The sequence below is a fragment of the Ambystoma mexicanum genome, chromosome 12, assembly GCF_040938575.1.
Source record: "Ambystoma mexicanum isolate Mex_15411 chromosome 12, UKY_AmexF1_1, whole genome shotgun sequence".
Classification (NCBI taxonomy): domain Eukaryota; kingdom Metazoa; phylum Chordata; class Amphibia; order Caudata; family Ambystomatidae; genus Ambystoma; species Ambystoma mexicanum.
Genome location: NC_090936.1, coordinates 1,000,179,380 through 1,000,204,334, shown reverse-complemented (window position 1 = coordinate 1,000,204,334; position 24,955 = coordinate 1,000,179,380). Strand labels below are relative to the sequence as shown.

Below are 24,955 nucleotides of genomic sequence, written 5' to 3'. Positions count from 1 at the left end.
GCAGGAAACTCATATCAGGAGGGAGGATGCAAAGAGGTTATACAGTAAGGAGTATCCCACTCAGTTTCACACACATGCCAGGAACAAACAGGCCGGGGCAGAAATGTTATTGCACAGAGAGATCACCATTGAAAGGGGTGCAGGTTAAAAGGGATCCCTTGAGAAGGTTCGTCATGGTGAAGGGAAAGCTGAAGGGGCAGACATATATGCTAGAATCAGTATATGCACCCAACCAGGGGCAGGAGTAGTTCTTAGACACATGATTGGATGATCTGGAGATATTTGGGGAGGGAGAATGGATGATTGCGGGATATTTCAACCTGGCTTTTGATTCGAGGTGGCACAGGTCGGGAGGTGTACGGGGACATGCGACAGGGGCGTTGTCAAAAAACAGATGCAGCACCGCCTGGCTGGTATTGGCTTGTTGGATGTGTAGAGGATAGACCATCTGCAGGAAAGGAACTACTTATCTTTTTCCTGCGTGCATAAAAAACCTACTTGAGGATAGATTATATACTAACAACGCAAGGGATACTAGCAGCGAGCTACAGGGCAACCATAGGGTCTACTGTACTCTTGGATCATGCCCCGGTTGGCACTGGAATGGGAGGAAGGGACCGCCAACAGACAGAATAGGGCCTGGAGGTTGAAGGATTACCTATTGATAAAGGGACCACAAACTTGATTGCAGGTGAGATAAACATATGGCAGTAGTCAAGGGCCCAGGGGTGACAGGAGGGGAAAGGTGGGATGGGTTTAAAGATCACATTAAAAACTTCATAATTACAATTGCGAAGGATTTGCGGGAGGCAAGGAGGAGGGAAGAGAGGGAGCTGGAAAAAGAGATAATGAAGGTGGAGGCAGAGCATAAGGAGTCACAGTCGGCACAATTATCCAGGCAGATGGTGCATATAAAAGGGCAATTGAGACAGCTGGCCAACAGGTCAGCGGAGAGCACCATATTATGTAGTAAGCAGCCCTTCTATGAACACTGGAACAAAGTGGGTCGCTATTCTAATGAGACAGCTGAGAGTGAGTGAGAAAAGACACTTTATAACGGGCTTGCGGCACCAGAAGGAGCGGGTGGTAACGACAGAGGGGGGCAAAAGAGGGCTGATGGAGGACTTCTTTGCGGGGTTATATAGTGAGGAGCTGTGTAGACAGGAGCAGGATGCATACCTGCGAGGTTGGACGGGGGCGAGTTTGTCAGATGAGCAGAGGGAGTTTTACATTATTATAATTGGTCTTTTATTTCCTTTTTTTTCTTGGAGGCACCGATAACGTGGGAGGAGGTATGGAAGAGGTTGTTTGTTTATTTATCTATTTATTTGTAGGCCGCCCAAACCCTTAGGTAGCTGGGCGCACATTGTGACAAGCTTAGTTACATTTGTCATAGGTGAAGGTATATATATATATATATATATATATATATATATATATATATATATATATATATATATATATATATATATATATATATATATATATATATATATATATATATATAATTACAATTTTGCATAGATACATGTGATTACAGTTAATAAACAGTTAGTGCCTAAGAGGAAAGTGGAGAAAGCGAGCATGTGTGGCAATGGGTTAGTGATCATTGTGGCGTAGCCAAGTGCGGGTCTTGCGCCTGAAACTGTCGTAAGATTGCTCCCTTCTTAACTCAACTGGTAAAGCGTTCCAATGCTGGGCTGCTTTTACAGGGAAGCTGTTTCCACATGTTTTTTGTAAGCAGCATCTGGTAATTTGGAGACAATAGGAGTTGGCTATTCTGGTTGGTCGTGAAGATAGTTTTCTGGTAATCATTTCCTTCAGTTATGGGGGTGCTGCATTATTTAGGCATTTGAAGGTTAAAGTAACCATTTTGAAGAGGATCCGATCAGTAATTTTTAGCCATGTGATTTCTTCTGGCGTTAGATATGTGCTTTCTAGTGGGGAGGTTTAGAGCTGTCCTGAGCGCATTGTTTTGCAATGTTTGTAATTTCTTGGTGATATATTTATTGGCTCCTGCATAAAGTGCATTGCAGTAGTCCAATTTGGAGAGGATGAGGGCATTGTCACACCAGCTAGCTGTATTATTCTAGCCAAAGGGTCTGCATACTTTGATGAGTTTGCCAGTACAGGCGGTGGATGAGGCCAAGAAGTTTATTAGTTTTTTTAGGGAAAGTGTGGCATCCAGGTAAAAACCTAGTGTCTTCACTTCTTTAGCAACTGTAATTATATTGCCATCGATATTGAAGGCACTATAGTTGTCGTTGAGTTTTTTTAGGTTGTTGGCTGAGCCAAGGATCAGGATCTCTGTTTTATCGTCGTTCAGGCAGAGGCTGTGGGTTGCCATCCATGCCTGAATGAGGATGTAAATCTCATTCACGAAGGCTGTATCTGATGTGAAATTGCCCGGAAGGGGGATAAGGATGTGGGTGTCATCTGCGTAATTTGTGTTGGTGACACCCAGCCTGTCCAATTTGTCACATAAAGGCTTAGTGAAGATATTATACATGGTGGGTGAGACGCATGAGCCTTGGGGGACACCACATGTTGTTTTAACTGGGTCTGCAGATACTGCCGTGGAGAAGACTCTCATGCTTCTATTATCAAGAAATGATTGGACCCAAGCTATAGCTTCACTTGAGAAGTGGGCTGTAGTTGCAAGGTGTTTGCATAATACTGCGTGGTCCACCAAGTCAAAAGCCGCTGACAGGTCAAGGAGGAGTAGCATAGCTGTGTTTCCTTTATCGTTGAGTTCATAAATTTGGGCTTTAAGGTCTATTAGGACTGTCTCCGTGCCGTGTTGGGGTCTGAACCCAGATTGGTGAGAGCCTAATAGTTGGTTAGTCTCGAGGTATTTTTGAATTTGTAAATATGCCACTTTGTCAATTATCTTCAGGAGAAAAGGGACAGTGGTGATAGGTCTGTAGTTTATAGGTATGGAAGTGTCTAAGGTTTGTTTTTTAAGAGGGGTAGGACCCAGGATTCTTTTAGACTGCTTGGGACGGAGTTGGATGTAAAGGAAGCATTAATGAGTTTTGAGATGAAGGGGGCTAGCTCTCTAGCTGCATCCTTAATTATTTGGCGGCGGCAGATGTCACCTTTGCAGTGTGATGGTTTTAGTGAGGTGATCATTTTTTCAGTTTCCTGGATCGATATTTTAGAGAATTTGAAAGGCACTAGGTTAGGTGTGTTACTAGGATGGGGGATAGTAGGGGTTTCCGTTAGTGGGAGCAAGGCTTTTTCTGGGGCAATTTTGGTTTGCAATGTTTTTATTTTATTTACTAGAGCATTTTGAATGTTGGTGCACCACTGTTTATCTTTAGGTAGGTTATCCGGTGAAGGTATAGGGGATTTAGTTTTCGTAGAATCGCGAATAGTTCCTTAGTATTGGAACCTGCTTTGGAGATTCTTTCATTATAGATTTCTTTTTTGGTTTGAATGATTTCATTTTTGTATTTAGTAGCAGAGAGTTAGAATTTTAATTTATTTTCTTCTGTGGGTGTATGTTGCCATATGGTTTCTACCTTCCTTTTTTCCATTCTGCGTTCTTTTAAATAAGGGGTGAACCAGGTGTTCAGGTGAGCCTGTTTGCTTTTACAGTTCTTAAGTGGGTCAATGGAGTCTAGGATCTTAGTCATAGTTTCATTGTAATGGTCTACCAGCGTGTCTGGGTCAGAGTTGCTTGGTAGGGCATTAATCACTGGAAGGAGACTTGGTAGGATGTTATTAGTCGTGATGTTTTTCCTTGATCTGGTGGGGAGTGGGGGTGCCATTATTTTTTCTTTATTTGCTTCTTTCTTGAGTGTTAGGCTAAATTCAATCAAGAAGTGGTCGGTCCAAGGTTGGGGTGTAATTTTAGTAATCCTAGTTGGGCAGTTTGAGGTGGCTACCTAGTCTAGGGTCCTGCCTTTGTTGTGGGTGGGGGTTGAGGACTTTTTGGGATAGCCCATGTTCATTAAGCATCGTGGCTATTGCTCATCGTCAGGGTCGTTTAGTCCTAAATTGAGGTCACCAAGGAGCATCATCTGAGATGATTCTTTAGTATTGCTAGCTAGCCACCTGGAAATATCCTCCTCAAACGATCCTAAGGGCCCTGGAAGCCTATATATGAGGTAGGTAGTCAGGGTGCGACATGGGTATACAGGCAGTTTTGCTGATAGTAATTCACAGGATTTTAGTGGTGGTAACGTGGAGTCTTAGTTCCAGATTGGATTTAGCGATGAAGGCTAGGCCGCCTCCTCTAGACCCGTTGGGTCTGTCTATTCTTCGGAGTTGGTACTCTTTTGGTATAGCCAGAGACAACGCTGGGCCTGCTGCATCATGTAGCCAGGTTTCTGTGACCACTAGGAGATCCAGATTATCGAAGGTTAAGATATCGGCTATATTGGTGGCGTGGGCCATAGCAGATCTGGCATTGATTAGAGTTCCTACTATTGTAGTAGTTTTAGGTAGGCATTCAGAGTTCATAGATATTGGGGTAGGATCATTCAATGTAGCCGTGGCGGAAGCTTGCGACTGGGCTTGCAACCAGTTCCTAGGAATATTTTTAGGGTTGATATGACGGTTTAGGTTCGTGGAGGGGGGAGAATCTAGCCCAAAGCCTGATGTTTCTAGACATGGTGTGTATTTGGTTTGGTTCATGATTGCTGATGTTAGGTGTAAGAGGAGCAGGAATGCGGCTAACAACAGAGAGGTGCTGATGTACATAGTGCGGCGGTTAATGCCGGTTGCAGGGATGAGGGCGCTAGTTTTGTGGTTGAGTGCAGGGTGTTCAGGGTGGCTAAGCTTAGCACGTTCACAGTGAGCTGAGTAAGGTGTGGGTTAGGGCCAGTTTTCGCAAGTGGGCAGGAATCACTTGCCTAGATGGGCTAAAGTCAACCTAGCATAGATGGCCTAAGATCAGCTTGCCTGGAGAGCTTAGAGTCAGCTTTGCAGCGATGTGCTAAAGTAGACTTTACATGGATTGGTTAAAATCAACTTTGCATGATGGACTAAAATCAGCTTTGCATGGATTGGCTAAAATCAGCTTTGCACGGATTAGCTAAAATCAACTTTGCATGGGAGGACTAAAATAAACTTTGCATGGAATAGCTAAAACAACTTTGCATGGATTAGCTAAAATCAATTTTGCATGGAATAGCTAACAACAATTTTGCATGGAATAGCTAACAACAATTTTGCATGGATTAGCTAAAATCAGCTTTGCATTGGAGGACTAAAATCAACTTTACATGGATTACGTGAATTCAACTAGAAAGGTAGGCTAATGTATGTTTGTTAATGGGCAAGAGTCTAAGGGATCATAGGCGATTTAGAGCAGCTGTATGAAATGGGTCATTGTTATTGCAGCTGGCAAAATAGGAGCTTAACGCGAGGTATCCACATATGGTCACAGACACTGTGGATGCGATAGATAGACTAATCCTGTAATAGGTAACAGTAAGGCAGCAAAGTTTGTAAATTGTGTGGCCAGGCAGTTTGAGAGAAATAATTGGCAAACTTACTTCCAATGCACTCGTCAGGGCACAGGTGCCAGTCACGGCGCGGGATGCTTAATTCAGAAGCCCAGTGTTACGCTTTGTAATACTTTGTAGAAGGGAGATGGGCAGGTTAAGTAGTTCTGTAGATGGTAGCAAAATCTTACCGGCTGTTTGTTGCCGCGATGCTGAACATGGTGGCTGGTCCTCTAGCCAGGCGGCTCCAGACAGGTTCACAACAGGCATGTGTGCCTTTGTGCATGCCTTCGTGTGGGCCAGCTTGAGCCTGCCGCCTCACGATAGGCTGGATATGAAGAGGCCAATGGTGATGGTCGGAAGGCAGGGGGCCTGCCTCAGCTCCTGGATGGCAAAACAGCAACCCAGGCGGCCACCTTTGAATAGGATTCTCCTCGTGGCATCTAATGGCGAATCTATACTGCGGGTAGTATAGCAGAATTTAGCTGCAATCTGGTAGTAGTGCCAGCTATTCGTGGGTCGTAGTAGATGACAAGCACATGCAGGGATATTTATGGAGTAAATATCGGCGTCGAGCGGCGGACTTCTGTACATTGTAGAATTCGGCTGGCTGTTCCTGGAGGGACGCGGTATTGGCCTGGGGCAATTCCATGTAGCCACTGCACCTGCAGTGGGTGGTAGGAGCTCCAGCTCCTCCGGGCTCAGGCAGCACTGTGAGGGGGATTCAGTGAATGAAGCTCATGAAATACTCAAATGCAGTCAAAGTACGGAGGCCAAGCTGATGAACAATCCACAAAAAATTCAAACAACTATGTTCAGAAATTATTGGATAAATACAATTTTGGCAGCTGGAAGTTCTAAGATTGACACACCCCCTCTCTCAATTCGATCAAACCAGGGGGGTCACCTTGTCAAATATCTCAGAAAAAATTGAAGTGCTACATGTAGAAAAACCGTCCTAAGATTTCGGCTCAATCTATTAGCCACTGGAGAAGCAAAGCAGTTCCGAATACAAGCATCTCCTGAAAATATACACTGACTTTTGCAAAATGCCCTTGCTACAGACATTAGAACACATTATGATCAATTGCTCTGGTACCGAAGATATAAGAACAATAATGCTCAAACGCTTCGTTCACAGGGAGGAAGGACTGCATGCAAATGAGTTCTGGGAAAGACTGATTGCAGGGCATGAAATCTTATTAACTAATGAAGAGATCAAAATAGTTAATGACTTAGATCTACTTACATTTTAAAATGGTTATTAATGCCGGGCTTGTGCAAAGAAATGCAATATATATATATACTCACTTGGTTGAGATCTAGTATTTAAATGCAAGAATGTAATCACATGTGTCTTATGAAAAGTCGATTTATTTCGGCTATATCATAATAAAGGGGAAGAAGAAAAAAAAAGAATGCTTTCCTTCAACGTACAGTTAATGTTCGCAACCAACACATTCTTTTTGTAATGGTACAAAGAGGGTCTTGTGACCCTTATTCCATTTTCTACTGCATATTTTCTGAGACAAGTTCAGAGACAAGTTGCACTTCATTGTCATTCCCCAACGCATCACTGTTTCTGTAGTCTCATCAACCGACATTCCCACCTACAACGAACTGGAATACAAATTCTCCAAACAATCAAGTTTACGGGTTTGGTGCTAACTGTGTGAAAAGGTTCCGGTAGGCCTGTATTTACATTTTCTCATGACTTCTGGGGGTGTGTATTTGGCTTCAATACTTTGTCACTTTTTCTGCACTCATAAAATATCTCACTTTCCACTATTTGGATATGAACATACATTTCATCAAAGGCTGTACAGTATTAATCTAAATCAAGCAAGTCCATTTGAGGAATAAAGGGCCCCTCAAAATCATGAGGATGTTATCTGCATATCTTGTCCACATGGATACCTTGCTCTTCCATTCTGAATTCAGTATATAACAGTGTTTAACTATTGCATGTAGATATTTGCCCAGTAACAGAAAATCTTGACCCATTGATTTCCACAAATTTGACAGAAAATATTTAACATTATTAAAAAATAAAGCAAATGGGGGCGTGGCCTGCAGCGCCGACGGTGTGGTCGCTCCTTTGGCGGCCTCCGTGGGATGCCCGCTGCCGCGACAAATTGGGGCCAATATTAGGCTAGGACGATGGACCGAAATATAACCGAGGCTTGGTGAAAGCCTGCTGCAGTGGTGGCCGCGCTCTGGGAGTCTTCTGGGGACAAGCCGCAGAGATACGAAGCTTTGAGCGCCCCACCCGCACCTTTCTCCAAGATGGCGGACGAGGGCTCAGAGGATTGCAGAGGCTGAGAAGCGGCATAAAGAAGGGGAGGAGCTCCTGCCCCCGGGGGATCTTCGCGGCGGTCCCCTTCCAGCACGCTGATCCCCCCATATATAACTCTCCTCGCCGGGGATTGCCCCCCCTTTCGCCCTGCCCGGTCTCTGACAACGCTGAGGCCACGACACAACAGCCCGACGCGGCCCGTGCGGCCTGGTCGAGGCGCGCGGGCCCCCTGGCTCCAGCTGCAGTGTGCCGGCGGCGGTGCGCCCGTGATCGGAGAGAAGGGGCCCTTGAGAACGTCCCGGCGACCCTGCCTGCGCCCACGCCCTGGACGGCCGGGGAGTGGCCAAGAGGATTCCGCTTCGGACGCGGCTTGCCGCACCAACAACAATAAGAAGCAGCCCCGGCCTGGAGTGGAGGTGAGCCGGGAGGGGGGATATCGGCGGCGCTGCTCCAGTACCTTCCCATACTGAACCACAACAGCCAGCGGCGGCCACCATCCTTAGCGGCCTATAGCAATCCCCCCTCCCCACCATCAGAAGAGGCCGCCAACAGCGGGGGGCCCCCCACTGGGCCGCCGGAGTCCCCACCCTACGCCCAGAAATGGTAAAAATTTGATTCCCCCGATCTCCCCCTACTACAGCTCCGCTCAGCTTCCGGGTGGGACAAGCTACAGCTATGGAGACAAGTTAGGAGCTACGCAACAGGGCTTGAGCAGGCCTGGTGAGCTCCCATCAGCAACTAAGAGGGGGCAGCCAGACACACACAAAAAGATCCTCCATCTTCCTGGGGCGCCCCGGCCAACCTTCTGCAACCCCCCATCCACCCACTGTGACTTTTTGGCCCCTAACACCGCAGTAATCTTCCCCTCTACTCCGGGGTACACAGAAGCCCCGTTTTCCCTAGGGGAACGAGATGTCCAAACAAGCCAAGACCGGCAAAAACGCAGACATTGCAACAATGCTGATGGCAACGGATAAGTCTAAAAAACAAGAACCTCCTGGTTCCACCCCTCTAGCAGCCCCAGAGGATAAGGGTACCCTCGCTACGAAAAATGATATTGAGGCTTTTATGGCGGACATTAAATCAGAATTCAGATCATGCATGCTGGAATTGTCTACCAAACTGGAAAACACCAACCAAAGGGTAACAAACGCCGAACAGAGGCTAGGAGAAGTAGAACACCGGACACAGGACCAAGCATCGACCCTGGCGGAGGTTCAGTGCTCAATCAAACTCCTCCAGGATAAATGTGAAATATTAGAATTTAAACAAGAAGACCTAAACAACAGGGCCCGACGCAACAACCTGCGCATCCGAGGGGTCCCAACCTCAATTCCGGATAGAAACTTGGCGGAATATGTGGGGGACCTATTCCAAGCGCTTCTACCGGATTTCGATAAGTCACAACTCCTCCTGGACCTCACTCACAGGATGAGCCCTCGCCGGGGAGTGGAAACGGACTCTCCACCAGACATCATTACCAGAGTGCACTTCTTCACGACAAAGGAAGCCATTTCTGCAATCAGTCGCTCTCATGATAAAATAACTTTTCAGAGCACCCCCATCCAAATTTACCAAGATTTATCCGTCCTCACTCTCCAGAAAAGACGAGCCCTTCGACCGCTAGCTGTCTTTCTACAAGACCAACAAATTTGTTAACGATGGCTCTTCCCCACGGCCCTACAGTTCTCCTACAAAGGCACTCAAAGAAGAATCAGCCACCTGGAAGATGCTGAAAAGATCATTAACCCGACACCCTCTGAAGCGCGGTCACCCATGAACTCAGAGTGCCTCTGACTCAGACCTCCCGAAATCACCCATCACTAAGGCAAACTCCTGGTCCAGAGTCCCGAGGTTCAGAAAGAAGAAATAGCTACACCTAAAGGAACCTCACCATCCATAAGAAACGAAAGAAGACCCCGACGGTCGGGGCGGCGGGCCCCACACCACGGCCCATGCCCGCTTCCGAGGATCAAACCATCTATATCCATGGAAGGCGATGCCTACAAGTTTAGCCATGTTGGCTATGAATAGTTACGTGGCCATGTTGGCCAAGGGGGGGGGTGCTGGACACATAAACCTGCCCCCCCCAGTTAAATCTCCACCTCCCTGTTGGAGGCTGGAGCAAAAATCTCAATGGCAGGGAAGCACGCATCCGCAGTATCCACGAGATGCTGGCTGACACAACCTCGTCCTCTGCGCCCCCACCAGACATAACGAATGCCTCGTCTAGCGTTCTAGACCACTCCACCCTGAACTTCGTCTCACTGAATGTCAGAGGTCTAAACTCCCCAGCCAAACGCAAGTCAATATTGCAAAAACTTCAAAATGAAGGGGCGGCGGTAGCCATGATGCAGGAAACGCACTTATTACCAGCCGACTTTGGACGTCTACGCTCTCGTCTCTTCCCGAAACAATTTGTTGCATCTGGAAACTCCAAAAAAGGGGGCACAGCCATTCTCTTCAGGAAGGGGGTGGACCCCCAGATTCTTGACACGAAGCTCTGCCCGGAGGGCCGGTTCGTTGCTGTGAAATGCCTTCTGCTTGGGGATCTATACTCCTTTGCGTCGATATATGCTCCTAATTCGGCTCAAGCCGCCTTCTACGAGGCCCTATGCGCTGCTCTCCCCTCCTTCCTAGAAGGCCAAGTTATCATTGGGGGCGACGTCAACGGAGTGCCGGACCCTACAATAGACAAGTCCCACCCCCCATCATCTGGGGACTTCACCTTAGCTTTGGCACTACTACAGCTATTCATGGCTCTGGATGTGGTAGACGCGTTGAGGGTTCTCCACCCTCCCGAAAAAGACTTTTCATTCTACTCCCACATCCACAGAACATTTTCAAGGATCAATCTCCTGGTCTCACCCCAAATTCTTTCATTCACCAACGAGGTCTCCATAGGCCCACGGATTCTGTTGGACCATGGTCCAGTGTCCTTGGAAATCCGAATCCAGGGACCTCCCCACCCGGCCCGACGTATCCAATTCTCAAAGAAATGCCGCTTGGGGACTCGATCGCCACCACAATCAAGAATTTCTTTCTGGAAAACCCTATAACGGACACATCGCCCCCGCAAGCACTTGGGACGCTATGAAAGCGGTCGTGAGGGGGCAGTTAATAGCACGGGGAGTTGCCTTCCACAAAGCCAGATGTCAAACCCGCTTGGCCCTCGAAAAAGACCTCCAGAAGGCGGAGCAAACTCAAAGAAAAAGGATGTCACCGAGAACCCAACGAGCCATTCGCACGGCACAGAAGATGATTGAGGTCCACTACGCCGAACACACAGCACACCAAATGGCCAAGGCCAAGCAATTCTATTACGCCAAAAACAATAAAGCAAATAAGCTACTGGTGGCCAAACTAGCCAAAGCAAAACAAAACAACACGGTTATTGGGCTCCGAGACACACATGGTCGAATCCAATACGCAGAACAAGACAAACACCTGGCAGCTGAACATCTGAAACAGATCATGACCGCTCCACCACGGGACGTGAGCGAACAAAGGGAATATATTCGCAAAGCAGCACTCCTTCGAATCCCGGACGCCACGAGAGACCTCCTGGAAGCACCAATCTCTACTGAGGAGGTAGATGAGGCTATAAAATCGCTTAAATCTCGTGCGCCGGGCCCAGATGGCTACACAACCAGGTTCTACAGGGTTTTCAAGCACCAACTACTCGCCCCACTGGTACAACTGTTCAACTCCTTTAGAGAGACCGGCGTGATAACCCCCTCCATGCAAGAGTCAATCACCATCCTGCTCCAAACCCTGGAGGCGACCCGAGATGTCCAGCCTCATATAGACCAATCGCCCTCCTCAACATTGAAGCCAATATCGACTTTAAAATTCTGGCGACTCGACTAGCTCACATCCTCCTGGATATAATTCAGCCCGACCAGTGCGGCTTTCTGAAGAACCGATCTACGGCAGACAATATCCGCAGAGCTCTAAATTTGGTGGATCTAGCCACACGTGGAGAAAAGAGGGATGGCACTCATGGCACTGGACGCAACCAAGGAGTTTGATAAGGTGGACTGGACATTTATTAGGTTTACCCTAGAGTCATTCGGATTTGGGCCGGAATTCCGTACAATGATTCTAGCCAACTACAAAGCACCCAGAACCCTACTTGGAATCAATGGCAATCTCTCTGCCCCCATCACGCGGACCTGCGGAACGAGACAGGGATGTCCACTGTCCCCACTCCTATTTGCTTTGATCATGGAGCCTTTCACCCAAAGGATTAGGCTGAACCACTCAATTAAGTGGCTCCAAGTAGGGCCCTCTAAGCAGACGATGTCCTTTTAACTATCACTGACCGCCGCAGTTCCTTGGCAGACGCCTTGGCCGAACTAAACAACTATGGAAGGGTCACGGGCTTCACTATTAACTTCAATAAATCAGCAACGCTGGGAATAAGGATTTCACAGAGAGAGCGAGAAGACCTAATTCCAATGTGCCCGATCCAATGGAAAACGAAGGCTATCAACTACTTGGGGGTCCAGATTCCGGCTAAACCGACAGATGTCTACCACATGAACTTCCCTCCGCTCTTCCAAGAACTGGAGTCCGACCTGAAGCGCTGGCCATCCCAGGAGATCTCCCTGATGGGCAGGATCACAGCATGTAAAATGAACCTTCTGCCAAGATTTCTGTATACATGTTCAGCCCTCCCAGTGATGATCCCAACCCCTGCACCTCAGAACCTACAGAGGAAAATGCTGCAATTCCTCTGGAGGGGGAAAAAAGCCAGAATACCAAGAGACTTGATGATGGGGAATGCAAGACTTGGTGGCCTGGGGGTCCCGGACCTCCTGAAATACCAGATAGCAGCCCAACTAGCGTGCACCCAAGCATGGCAAACAATTAACAATCGCCCTAGATGGGTGGACATGGAACAATCGCACCTAGCCCTTCCCCTACGCTTCCTTCCGCACATCCCACAGGCGACCAGACGACCATGGCAGGAGCTATTACTGACCACCAGGCACACTGTTGCCATATGGGATAAGACGCTGAAGCAGAAGAAAATCCCAAGGGGACTTAACCCCGCATCCCCGGTCTTCCTGAACCCGGCCTTTTCCCTGGGAACAGCTCCCAAAAACTTCAAAAACTGGATTGCGGGCGGATTGGAGACCATAGGACAACTCTTCGAGGGAGGACAACCACTCTCTTACGAACAATGTAAAGATAGCTTCCACCTTCAAGAAACGGACAGTTTTACTTACCTCCAACTGCGGCACTGGTGTTCCCACTCACAGATATGCCAAGCAGCAACCCGCCTTACCACACCCATAGAACTTACTCTCAAAGACCTTCCACTCCGAGGTAAGATCTCAACATTATATAAGCTTCTCCAAAAAGACTTTCTCACCTCCAAATCCCAGGCCATGGCACAGTGGGAGACGGACCTGGGACACCCCACAGAGGACCAAGCCTGGGTGGACATCTGGACCCGCACCCAATCAGCATCCACCTGTGTTACAAATAGAGAATGTGCCCACAAAAATCTTACTACGCTGGTACTACCCCCCTTTAAGACTGCACCACATGAATCATTCGGTGGACCCGGCCTGCTGAAGACGATGTGGCCAAGTAGGATCCCTGTTCCACATGTGGTGGACTTGTCCCAAGGCCCAGAACTTCTGGAAAGAATGCCTGGCGGTCATTGCAGAAATCACGCACATTACACTCCCACTAGAGCCCGAACCTTTTCTCTTGGTTGCCCCGGTCCCAGGGATTTACCCACGCACAGGCCCTAAAGCTAAACTGCTGTCCCAATGCCTGTTGGCGGGTAGAATAGTGGTGACCCGCACATGCAAGTTGGTGGAAGGCCCACTCCTGCCCTTGTGGTGGGTGAAACTGTGGGATGTACTCATCGCGGAGAAGGTGACCGCGGCCAGAGCAGGCCTTCTCCACCGCTTCCAGAACATTTGGAACCCGGTCCTCGAATTTGATCGAGACTTTCCAGCATTAACATACAAACCTCAGCTGGCCAGGAGGGTCCTAGAGAGCTGACCCGCCCCACAGGGACAGGAACAGGAGGAAGGGGAATGAACTACGGGATGAACTCAGGGAGGGGGGGAAGCAGTACTCTCGTGTAATAATGCATGCTGAATGTTGACCGCAAGTGAATGTAATGTTTTCCTGCCTTGTTCAAAAATAAACATATTTAATAAAAAATGTTTTAAAAAAAGCAAATGACAGTAAGAAAATCAAAAACGCATGTAAATTCCTTTTGGTAATTTCTTTGCATACAGCTTGTAAACCTAATGTATGGTCAATGTTGGTGTAAAGATCTGCAGGATTACAAGCCTTAATCTTTCCCACAAATTCTGAATACTTGTTATTTTGGAAGGAGAGGTGGTAGTAGCTTTCAAAAAGGAATTGTTATACTCCATGGGATTTTTGACACCCATGAGCACATACAGGTAAGTATAACCTACTCTACCTGACCTGGGCATAGTACAGGATGTTTTTCTCTGCACCTCTGAGACTGGCCACTTGATTCCTATGGGCAACAGTGGCTACTACAACAACCAACCAAGTCTTCCGTGAGTGCTCTAGGGAACCGTAATGCGCAAATAAATCCTTGAGCAAGGTCTGAAGGTCAAAGACAACATCTGGACTGATTGTATCAACAGTGTTTTTTCACTTTTAAATATGAACAAAGGAAATACGCGATGGAGACAAAGTTCCATGAAAAAGAACACAGATAAGAAGCTTCGAAGTACACCGCCTGGAGTCAGAAATGTTTCAGCTTGGAAAGGTTGAGGGTACCTGAGAGAAGGATTAGCACTACAGAATAAAGTAGGTAGAACTTTGATAACCATTTAGATAAAGAGCTGTTTTAAAAAGTTCAAAGACTCCTTCCAATTTACGAGGACATGGTGGATATGGTTAAAAAAGATTTAAACCAAATGCAGACAACAACAAAATAAATGGAGAATTTCTGGAAGCAGTTTGGTGGGCAAGTGTACATCAAATCGGTAAATAAAAGACTATCACTCACCTTCTGGAAGTAACCTCTCTTCACAGAGCTGTCTTTGACTTGACGAAAGTAAACATAACCAAAATAATGTGCTGGCTCCCTCTGTAAGAAAAAAACCCACCGCTAATATCAGCAACTATCAGATACATTTTTTTGATATAACAGTGAAAAGTTCACAATAACTCGAACCAAGTCCAATTTTAACTTGCTGAGCTTTAGATGGCGAGTTCTAAGACAACCACCTGGCAGTGTTCCTTCCACAATGTGCAAGGTCCCAGAAGGCTTAACTGGTAGATGATAGGATCTCAAAATTAGGATGTATGTCTTTTCTTTTCCATAAGCTTGTTTATTGATTTTCTTTTAACCAATTGTTATTGTTACCAAATTGCACCTGATCTTTGCTTTTTCCAGGTTCTCCACATATATCTATCCTACTTTACCCCCGCACATTTTTTAACAATATGCCTTCTACTCATTTTCCAGTTTCTTCAGTTAATGGACACATACTCCTACATTCGCTACACCCTTGATCCAGCCTTGGTCGACTTTTGCAACCACACTTCGCTACTGGAACCTTCCCTTCCCGTCTGAAGCACTCTCTTGTGCACCATCTTCTTAAGAAACTCTCTGCTGACCCCTCCTGTCCGGCTAACTATTGCCCGATCTCCATTACTTCTTTTCTGGGCAGACTCTTGGAAAAGCTGCCCATCTCCCAGCTTAACTTATACACAGAATCTGTTGGTTGTCTCCACACCCATCAGTCTGGCTTCAGAGCAGCCAGAAGCACGATAACTGCTCTCCTGAACATCTGTGAAGACGTGCTCTCAAACCTGGATAATAACCACCCTTCTGTCCCCATCCTACTCTATCTCTCTTCTGCTTTTGATACTGTCAACAATGCCATCCTGCTAAACCGGCTCCGTGATAACCTAGGTATCACTGATCAGGCCCTGGCATGGCTGACCTCCTTTCAATCTGACCGACCCTCCCAGGTCGAACTCTGGTCCTTCCTCTCCTCTATCTCGCTCTCTCTACCTGTGGTGTTCCCCAGGGATCTAATCTTTCTTCCTGGTTGTTCAGCCAATACCCGGCACCTCTCGCCCACTGCATAGCTGCTCTCTGCGTCAACTTTCAGTTCTATGCGGATGACACTCCGCTCGCTTTAAGGCTCCCCCCAGCCACCTCTTCTCCCTGTCTCATCCCGGATTGTCTGTCTGCAATCCGGGAGTGGTGTGCCTCCAATGAACTCTGCCTTAATGCCAGTAAGACAGAGATCCTCCTCGTCGGCTCACCCCCACCTTCCTTTCCTGTCACTCTCTGGCTGCCCACTCTGGGCCCTCTTCCTGCTCCCACCTGTGAGACTAAGAACCTCGTGGTCATCTTCGACTCCACACTCTCTTTCTCTCCTCACATCTCCGACACCTCTAAGAAGTCAAACTACCAGCTGCATCTCCTCAGAGGTATTCTTCCTTTCCTCACTTTCCGCCAGAAGCTCACAGTCTCTAGAGCTCTGGTTCGCTCTAGGCTGGACTACTGCAACAGCCTCTTTCTAAATCTACCTGCCTCTACTCTCCATCCTCTACAACGCATCCAGAACAGGACTGAGAGCCTCGTCCTTGGCCTCAAGCCCAGGGATCACATCACTCCAGCTCTGAAATCTCCCCATTGGCTCCCAGTGGCAGCAAGGATCAAGTTCAAGACCATCTACATTGTCCACAAGGCTTTCTGGAGCCTGGTACCACAAAACCTCCAACTATCTCTACGGAAATATCTTCCTACTCAAGCCCTTCGCTCCTCCAACTCATTGAGGGTGAGTCGCTTCTCCAAGCAACGAGTTGGGGGCAGATCTCTTTCTTCGGCTGGTGCCTCCCTCTGGAACAGCCTCCCTGCCTCTCTGAAACTTGAGCTGAATCACCTCCGGTTCCGAAAGCACCTCAAGACCTTCCTCTTTTCTTCAGCCTTCTCTCTTCCTCTCCCCCTGCTGATCTCCTGTCTGACACTTGCACTGGTCACTTGGGTACCCTATGCAGGTCCCTGCCCCTCCAGCTGCTTACCCACACTGCCTTTTGGCACCCCCTGCACTTGTGGTCCGGATCTGTAACCCTACAGTCCCCTTTCCCGCACTTATTAGACACCTGTTGTCTGCACTTCTAACACTCGCACACACTCACACTTGCCACCTGTTGGCTGCACTACTTGTTATGTTGATTCCTTATCCTGCACTTGTCCATCCTCCCACCCCACCCCCCCTCCTGCACTTGTGCAATCTCAATGTCACTAGGCCTAGTAAGATCGTTGTTTTTTGTCATCCCTCTGTTCCCCTCCCTTTCCTTGTCGTGCCTTGAAACACTTATCTATAGGTGCGTTATAAATGCCATATAATATCATTAGACCTCCAGAATAGGGAGTGTCATTTTCATGTACTCATTTGTCCAAATTGAAAAAAGCATGAAATAACATCAGTCATCCAAAATCTGTAAATTATCTGAGTCTCTCTATTCCGGTTGGGTGTCCTGACGATGTAACACTGTGTTACGCCATAAAAGCATTCTTATCCCAGTCCCAAAGAGTGCGGTTCTGCACTTTCCTGGGTCTGGCAACATCATCAGATTAGCTGCCTAAACAGATAAGACAACTTCTCACAAATTCCATGCATAGAAATATGAAAAACAGAGAATATCTACAATTGTTTACACAGGGAAGTTCTCAGTGGGTCAAACACTCCCTTTAGAGCGGTGTGTATCACCTGAAGTCACAGGTTCAAATGCTTGCAGGCCCGACTCAGCCTTTCACCCTTCCCAGGTCAATAAATTGGGAACCACTATTATTTTTCATAACACCCATTTGTTCAATGAGTGTGGGGGTGATGTTTAGAGAGAATCTCACCCCAACAGTGTACTCATAGTATGGAGTCTCCTTCCTAAACCTAGGCAAGCCCTAAGCTTTGACTAAGCTATTGGTAGCAGCGGTGGAGTAGTAAAGTTCAACTTCCATGAGGCAAGCAGATAGACATAAATGCAGTATTATTCCAAATGAAAACAATCTCCAGAAAGAGGTTTGATGCAAATACATTCTAGGTCATAAAAGGAAAGTTGTTAGGGGATAATATTCAAAATCATTCTGGTGAGGGGTTCAAGGGACATCCAGTAGTGCGCACCAAGTTAGTCCAAAACATTCATTTGTAACGTGATCACTGTGTGGCTTCACTCAGGAGGGGAGTGAACTGGTATTAAGGTACAATTAGGTCCACAAAAGCACACAGTAAAATATACCGCACATAACATACCGAAACTATATGAACCTTTTAATACAAGTATTTCATTATGTGACCACAGCTCAAATGAGTACTTTCAGGTAAGAAAGAAGATATCTAAAAACAGTAGAGGATTTACAAGAGAGGCCAAACTCAATCCCATATACACATAAGCAAAATACTACCTAGTGCATAAGGCTCGCTAGCAGTGAGGATGTAGGAATGACCCACTTTATCATTAAAACCAATGGGAACAGAAAAATACATTTGGGCACTGTGACAAGGGCAAGGCAGACATCTCGGCCTTGCCAAACAAGGAACAGAGGTCCAGTTTGCTGACATTAATGTCAAGTAAGACAGGGAAGAGCCCATCCAGTTGTGCCGGTATACTTGCGTGCAGGCCTCAAGGTCCCGTCTGACCTCCAGAGGCCAAACCCGATATCCCCTTCTTGATACGTGCCACCGCCCAGTCAGACAAAAGCTCGCCAGAGGGCTTTCTGAGTCGGACGAGGCACCACAGTATCGATGTCCCCATCGTATGGCAGGTGTGAGCAACCCTGACTGCAACTAGAGAACAGAGAGACCTGTGGGCCCACAGGAGGCGGAGGAGAAATTATACCTGCCTGGTACCAGTTAGATGCCTATGCCCTTATGGATCGAGGTAGTACCCTGTGACTGCAGCGGGAAGACTTCTGGTATCAAGCAGAGAGTGGGCCGAGCTTAGTCCTTTGTTATCGATTTTCAAGCACACCCGCCCAACTGGCAAAAGACAGAAGAAGATTAGCCAGGGGAAGCAGACTAATACTAGCAAGGGGAGGGGGATATAAGACCCCCACAGGAAGTAGAAAGTGGGAATTATCTGGATAAGGTCAGTTGGGGAGGCAGAGGAGGACCAAAAGAACAGCAGGACAACAGCGGCAGAAACAGATTATGGAGGAGTGCAGTATTGACGGCAAAGGAGTATGAGTACGTGTAGAACGTATAGGTGAAGGTGACTTTCAGAAGACTGGAACAGAGGTGAGAAGGAGTTTAGTCAGTGGAGGAGAATAGTGGTGGTAGAAGTCTAGCAGTAGGGGGTGAAAGCAGTGGAAGGGAGTAGTGTAATGGTAGGACTAAGGGTAGAGTAGGAGGAGAATAGTGGGAGGAGGAGTATTAGTTGGAGGTGGAGTACAGTAGTTGAAGGGAGCAGAAGGGGAGTAGTGAAGTGGGAGGAGTGAAATCACAAAAGGGTGGAGGCAGAAGAAAGGCAGAGGGAAACATCGCAGGGACAGAAGACTGGATGGGACAACAAAAAGGGGAGGCAGGTAGAGTAGAAGGGTAAGGTAACCATGGACGTGAGTGGAACCAGGTGAATCATACAGAGCAAATGTAAGGCACAATCCCTAATTGTTATGATTAGAGCACTAACATCTGGCAAGAGTAGTGAAAGTTAGGAAATACCTGAAGGAGTCGGATAGCCAGCACTTGCGAAAAACACCAGTGGCTCCATAATAGTGTTTAAACAGCAGGGCGGTGCCTATGGGTAAAATTATGCAGGGGATTAAGGAAGCCTGGGATAGGGAGTTATCCCCAACAGAGACAGAGAGGGATGGTCCTATGCCCCACCCCTACACCGTCAACATACAATAAAGACCCTGGGACAGTACTTAGGCATCTGTTTCTGTGACATTGTGACGGCACAACCTCACTCTTTAAAATGTTCAACAAAAAGTGAAATTTAGGGATTTAATCACCCTAAAATGCACATATACTCACAAGAGTACTTTATTGAGGGAATGCTTTAAATAAATCCAAGAGCCCAAAGGTGGCAATGGCAGTTTACAGTCAAGTAGAGGGAATTGTAACTTTGACAGTATTTAGAGTTCCAGAACGTTTATCCATAGGATTTAATGGGGCAAACCCAATAATTCTCTCATGGTTATAGGCTAAAGTGGTGTGTTATACTTACAGCCCACAGGCATAAGAAAGATGACAACCACCAAGCTGAAGTGTCTAAGGGATCCCAACAGAAAAGCTCTGGACGCAGGTTCCACCATCAAAGATTGCTACAGTGTGAGGATCAAATGTAAAACTGTCAAGTGGGCACAGACATCACTCTACACTCTGAGCTAGGGCACTGATATGATCTGATATATGATATATGGCATTTATAACGCGCCTATACACAAGTGTTGCTGAAGGACGGAACCAGTGATCGGATCATTGTCAAAGGAATCAGTGATGACACCCAAACATGTCTTACCCAAACATGGGAGACCGCGCAACCAACGGTGCATCAGACCGGCCTATCTCCCTTTTTAATCTAGATAAAAAGATCCTAGCTAAGATATTGGCTTCTAGATTAGCACCCCTGATGAGTAAGATGGTGAGAGCTGACCAGGCTGGATTCATTCCGGGGCGCTCCACATCTTTCGGGATACTGAGAATGTTTGGACTGATCTCAGCAATCAGTCAGAAGGAGCACATAGTCGCAGCACTGCTAGATGCCACTAAGGCGTTCGACTTGGTGGAATGGCCCTTCTTGTTCACGGTCTTGCATAGAATGGGACTAGGAGAGCAATACATGGCCATCGTATCGTTACTATATGAGTCACCCGTCGACAGGGTGCGAGTGAATGGTCAGCTTACCCCAGGGATAACTGAAATAGGGACACATGACAGGGATGCCCCCTCTCCCCGCTGCTGTTTGCCTTGGCGATAGAGCCGCTGGCTGAAAGGGTGCGGGAGGCCCACATACACAGAGGCATTTAACTCATCAAACATAAGGTGGTTATCTCATACCCTGACGACATGGTGTTCATAAGGGACCCCGAGCAGAATCTAGACCCCATCATGGAGGATATCATGAAGTTTGGGCTTTACTCAGGCCTCGTGATCAACGCGTTGAAATCAGTCCTTTTCCCCCTAACAGAGAGGGTGGAACAGCATGCTGACAAATGGGGGTTTCAGTGGCACATCGCACAAACTGGCTACCTCGGGGTCACTGTAGCCTGAGACGCGAACATAACATTCGAAGGCAACTACCAAAGGGCACTAAACCAAGCAAGGGAGGCGACACTCAGGTGGAAGAGCCTACCACAATCTATACAGCAGAATCTCCCTGATCAAGATTGTATTACTTCCGCGATTTCTTTATGTATTTCTCAATGTACACATAGCAGTCCCTGCAGAATACTTCCAGGAGGTGAGATCGCTGATCACTCAGTTCATATGGGCCAGAAAACAGCCAAGAGTATTGTGGGATAAAGTGATAGCACCGATACAGGGGGAGGCTTAGCCCTGCCGGACCTGGAAACATACTACACGGTGGCACAGGCTGGGTTTGCTCTTTACTGGTTTGGAGTTCAAAGGGAGAGGAGACACGTAGAGGTGGAAAGGGCACTGGCGGCACCATTCCTACTACGATCTTGTATTCTCACTGCTCCCGAAAGAGGGAATATAGCAGGGAACATGGTGGAACTCACTTGCTCATCATGAACACGAATAGAGCATAAGTCAAGGACAGAGGACTTCCATTCTCCAGTACTCCCGATCCTGTTCACCACAAGTATACCACTCACCTCAGAGAGGGGCTTTGTCAATCTTATGCAGAAATTGGAGATGCAAAGTTATCGTGATTTGTTTCCCAAAGGGAGGTTCATAAAATGAGATTAGATGAGATGAGATGAAGGCCAAGGGGGGTTTAAACCCTTTGGAGGTGTTTTTATATTGTAGGCTAAGAACATTGCTTCAAAAAGATATTCCTGACCTTCCCAGAACACCAGTAGCAGCACCAATACTCAATAGAATAATCTTCAGGGGCAGCACAAGAGGGTGGTTTTGTTCATGTACGCTATGTGTTTAGACTCTTAGCCGCAGATTTCGTCCCCTAGAGAAAAGTCCCTGGGACATGAGATATCTGGAGAGGAATGGAGATACTGATGCGAGGGAACAAGGAAGGTGGCAATAAACGCTGGATATAAACGAATCCATTGGAAGTACCTACATCAATTCTATTATACCCTACCCAAATCCACGACTACTTCCCGGGGGCAGCTGGCAGCTATGTTCGATGCAACGATCCAACGGCAGACTCTATACACATGGCCTGGGGTGCCCAGCGATACACTCTTTTTGGGAAGAAGTATGTAAGACTATTGGAGAAATTATTGGCGAGGAGCTACTCACAAACCCTATGACAGCAATACCAGGATACAATAAACTCATCCCCAGGGGCAGAAGGCAGTTGGTGGGATACTCCTACTGTTAGCCAAAAGGAGGGAGGCTATACTCTGGAAGGGACCTGCATACCCCAAAATAGAAGACTGGCACTCAGATGTAGTGCGTTGCAATGATATGGATGCAGGAGGTTTATCATCCATCCTATCAAGCCCATCAAATATGTGGGACCCGTATGTACACTATCTGCTGAATCAGACAGAAGAGGAGAGTCAAGAGCCATGAGAGGGAACAGATTCCTGAAATTAACATCATGCCACTCTACACTACGTGAAGAGTGTGACCGCTGACTGCCATAGACTCTTTTTTCATGTACCCAACATATCTGATGAGGAGGCAATTAATCTAAGCAGCCCTGGTGCAACCCACTTAGCGGGAGAGAATGGATTGCCATCGGTGCAGAGAACCAACCAAACTTAAGATGATCGGATAAGGGGATTGCGGAGTTCACGCTAAATCTGTGATGCTTTTTCTCTTATATGTTTATTGTCCTAATTTTAGGCGTTGTTGTTAATGTTCACAAAATACCAATAAAAAAAGAGTTATAAAAGAAATTAAAAAAAATAAAACTCACTGTTCATGTAACATAAGTGAAGACATTTAGGATGTTTAATTGAGCAATTTCTAAAGAATTCTACAATACGGTCTATGCTTCATAATGGTGTACCTGTGTCATGGCCACTGGACAGGAACCCCAGTTCACATCCCCTAAAGGGTCCAGTTGGATCCAGTCCTGGCGCCTTTGGCGCCAGGCTCATAAGTAAGTGTGCTCTGCACACTTTTTTCCTTGGGCACGTGTTATTCCATCTTATATTGATCATCCACGTGCTTCTGGGCCGGGCGTGGCCATAGGAATCCATGAAGTTGCATGTGCAGCAGCATTTGCGAGTGGCAGGGTGGAACCACCTAGCAGAGCAAGGGGGCAGGCTATTTAAGCCTGCGCCGCCCGCAGGCCCACGCTTCGCATTATTCTGCTTAAGCAGCGTAACGCTCACCGCCGCCTGAGAAGCATTTTACCTGTTTTCCAGTGAAACCATCTCGGGGAAGCAGCTTACCCGTCTTCCAGCAAAACCATCGCGGATTAGCATCTTACCTGCAGAGTCAGCAAAACCATTGCGGAGGCGCAATTCACCTGTTTTCTCCATCAGAACCATCTCTGAAGCATCTCTTACCTGCTCGCAGTGACACCACCCGCGATCGACCAGAGCACACTTACCTGGCTCGTGGCATACAACCACCGGCTGCGCGCCTTACCTGACCCTCAGCTCGGACACAAATAGGGAGTTCTACACGGTCAGCTTCGTCGCGGTCGCAGGCACCCTTCACCCGCCGACAGGTCCACGCACCGCAACTCTTCTACAAGCGCCGCCAGACTATACCTGCAGGAGGAAAGAACAAATAAGGTTAGAAACCTAATAGGGACATTTGTTAAGGTTGCGTGCCATTGCATCTAGCTCCTACCTTAGGATTCCAACTTGTCATCTTCTTTGGAACACTTTGAGTCCTCCACCGGCGCAACGGCTCAGCTGGGCCACCATCATCCATAAGGGAGAAAGAGACATTAAGGATACGAACTTAAATCATGTGACAAGACATTAATAATTATATGAACAATAATCACAAAAACTCCTACCTTTGAAGTGGTTCGGTCACAGCCAGCCTGGGCCACCACATCTATGGACCAGTGAAGCAACTGGGTCATCTTGAAGTGCCCCTGCTGATGAAAAGCAGGACGGAGAGCTCGCTCTCACTATATATCAGGGGCAGTACCAGCATCCAGACCAGAACCGATCCCGGGGAACCGAATCCAGGGAGGGCTCCAACCATGCCCCAACGTCCCCGCAGAGACCAGGTGAGCGTAACAACCTGCAATTTAAAAAATCCCATAAAACCTCTTTGCCAAAGAAACGATGGAACACCAATAGCTTTTTGACCAATGCTCCTCATAGTTAGGCATTCATTATTTTCTCTTGGGCTCATTAATGCCCATAACTAACCCACAAGCGGGTCCGATGGGCAATATTACCTTATTTATGTGCTTCCCGATAGAACATGACCATGGAATATGCTCATCATAACCATTTAACCAAAGGACTGAAATACTTTTAAAGTTTGTAATAAATATTTGAGCACTTAATTGCATAGCGCGCAGAATATTTCTCTGACCGCAAGTCTGTACAAATGGAATCAGATGCCCACATGCTCACTACCATGTGGTAATTATCCTTTCGGGTGTTATGTTTAATTTGATGTAGGCTAGAAACTACATTTCTCATTCAGTGTTACTGACATCAACCCTTTGAATACACTTGCAGCGGTATATACTGACACGCAGCCACTGTGCAATTGGAAACTACTATTTGCGCCTATTTACCTGATCATGCCGATAGGGTAAGTGCAATCATCACTTATTCCATGGGCATCACTATGGCTAGCATAACAGAAGATATAAGTCCCGATGTCCCATCCATCTTTTTGTTACAGCATTACGTTATGACTCGCCCAAACCGTGAAAACGATCACTAGTAGCCACAAGACTTTACAGTGCCAACAACAAGGTCAGCGGTCACTGAGCCACTTACTCATTACTTATGACATGTACCATGACTAACCAACATAACAATGCTGTGCCTTGGTTTACTACCGTTCAGGCTGCTACCTATGAACAATTGTGGTGAGTTTGTACCTTACATTTTCCAACTGCTATATTCACTATCACGATACAGTAATTTCAACTG

General features: G+C 47.1%; 1 protein-coding gene across 2 annotated transcripts in view; it reads right to left on the bottom strand.

The window, feature by feature from the left end:
- The window catches only part of DENND6B (DENN domain containing 6B), a 756,791-nt gene that overhangs the window by 547,560 nt on the left and 184,276 nt on the right, over positions 1 to 24,955 (bottom strand). For both annotated transcript variants that reach the window (XM_069629519.1, XM_069629520.1), the window contains exon 5: positions 14,768 to 14,848. In XM_069629519.1, coding sequence (XP_069485620.1) covers positions 14,768 to 14,848 — 81 coding nt within the window. The remainder of the gene's footprint in view (positions 1 to 14,767; positions 14,849 to 24,955) is intronic.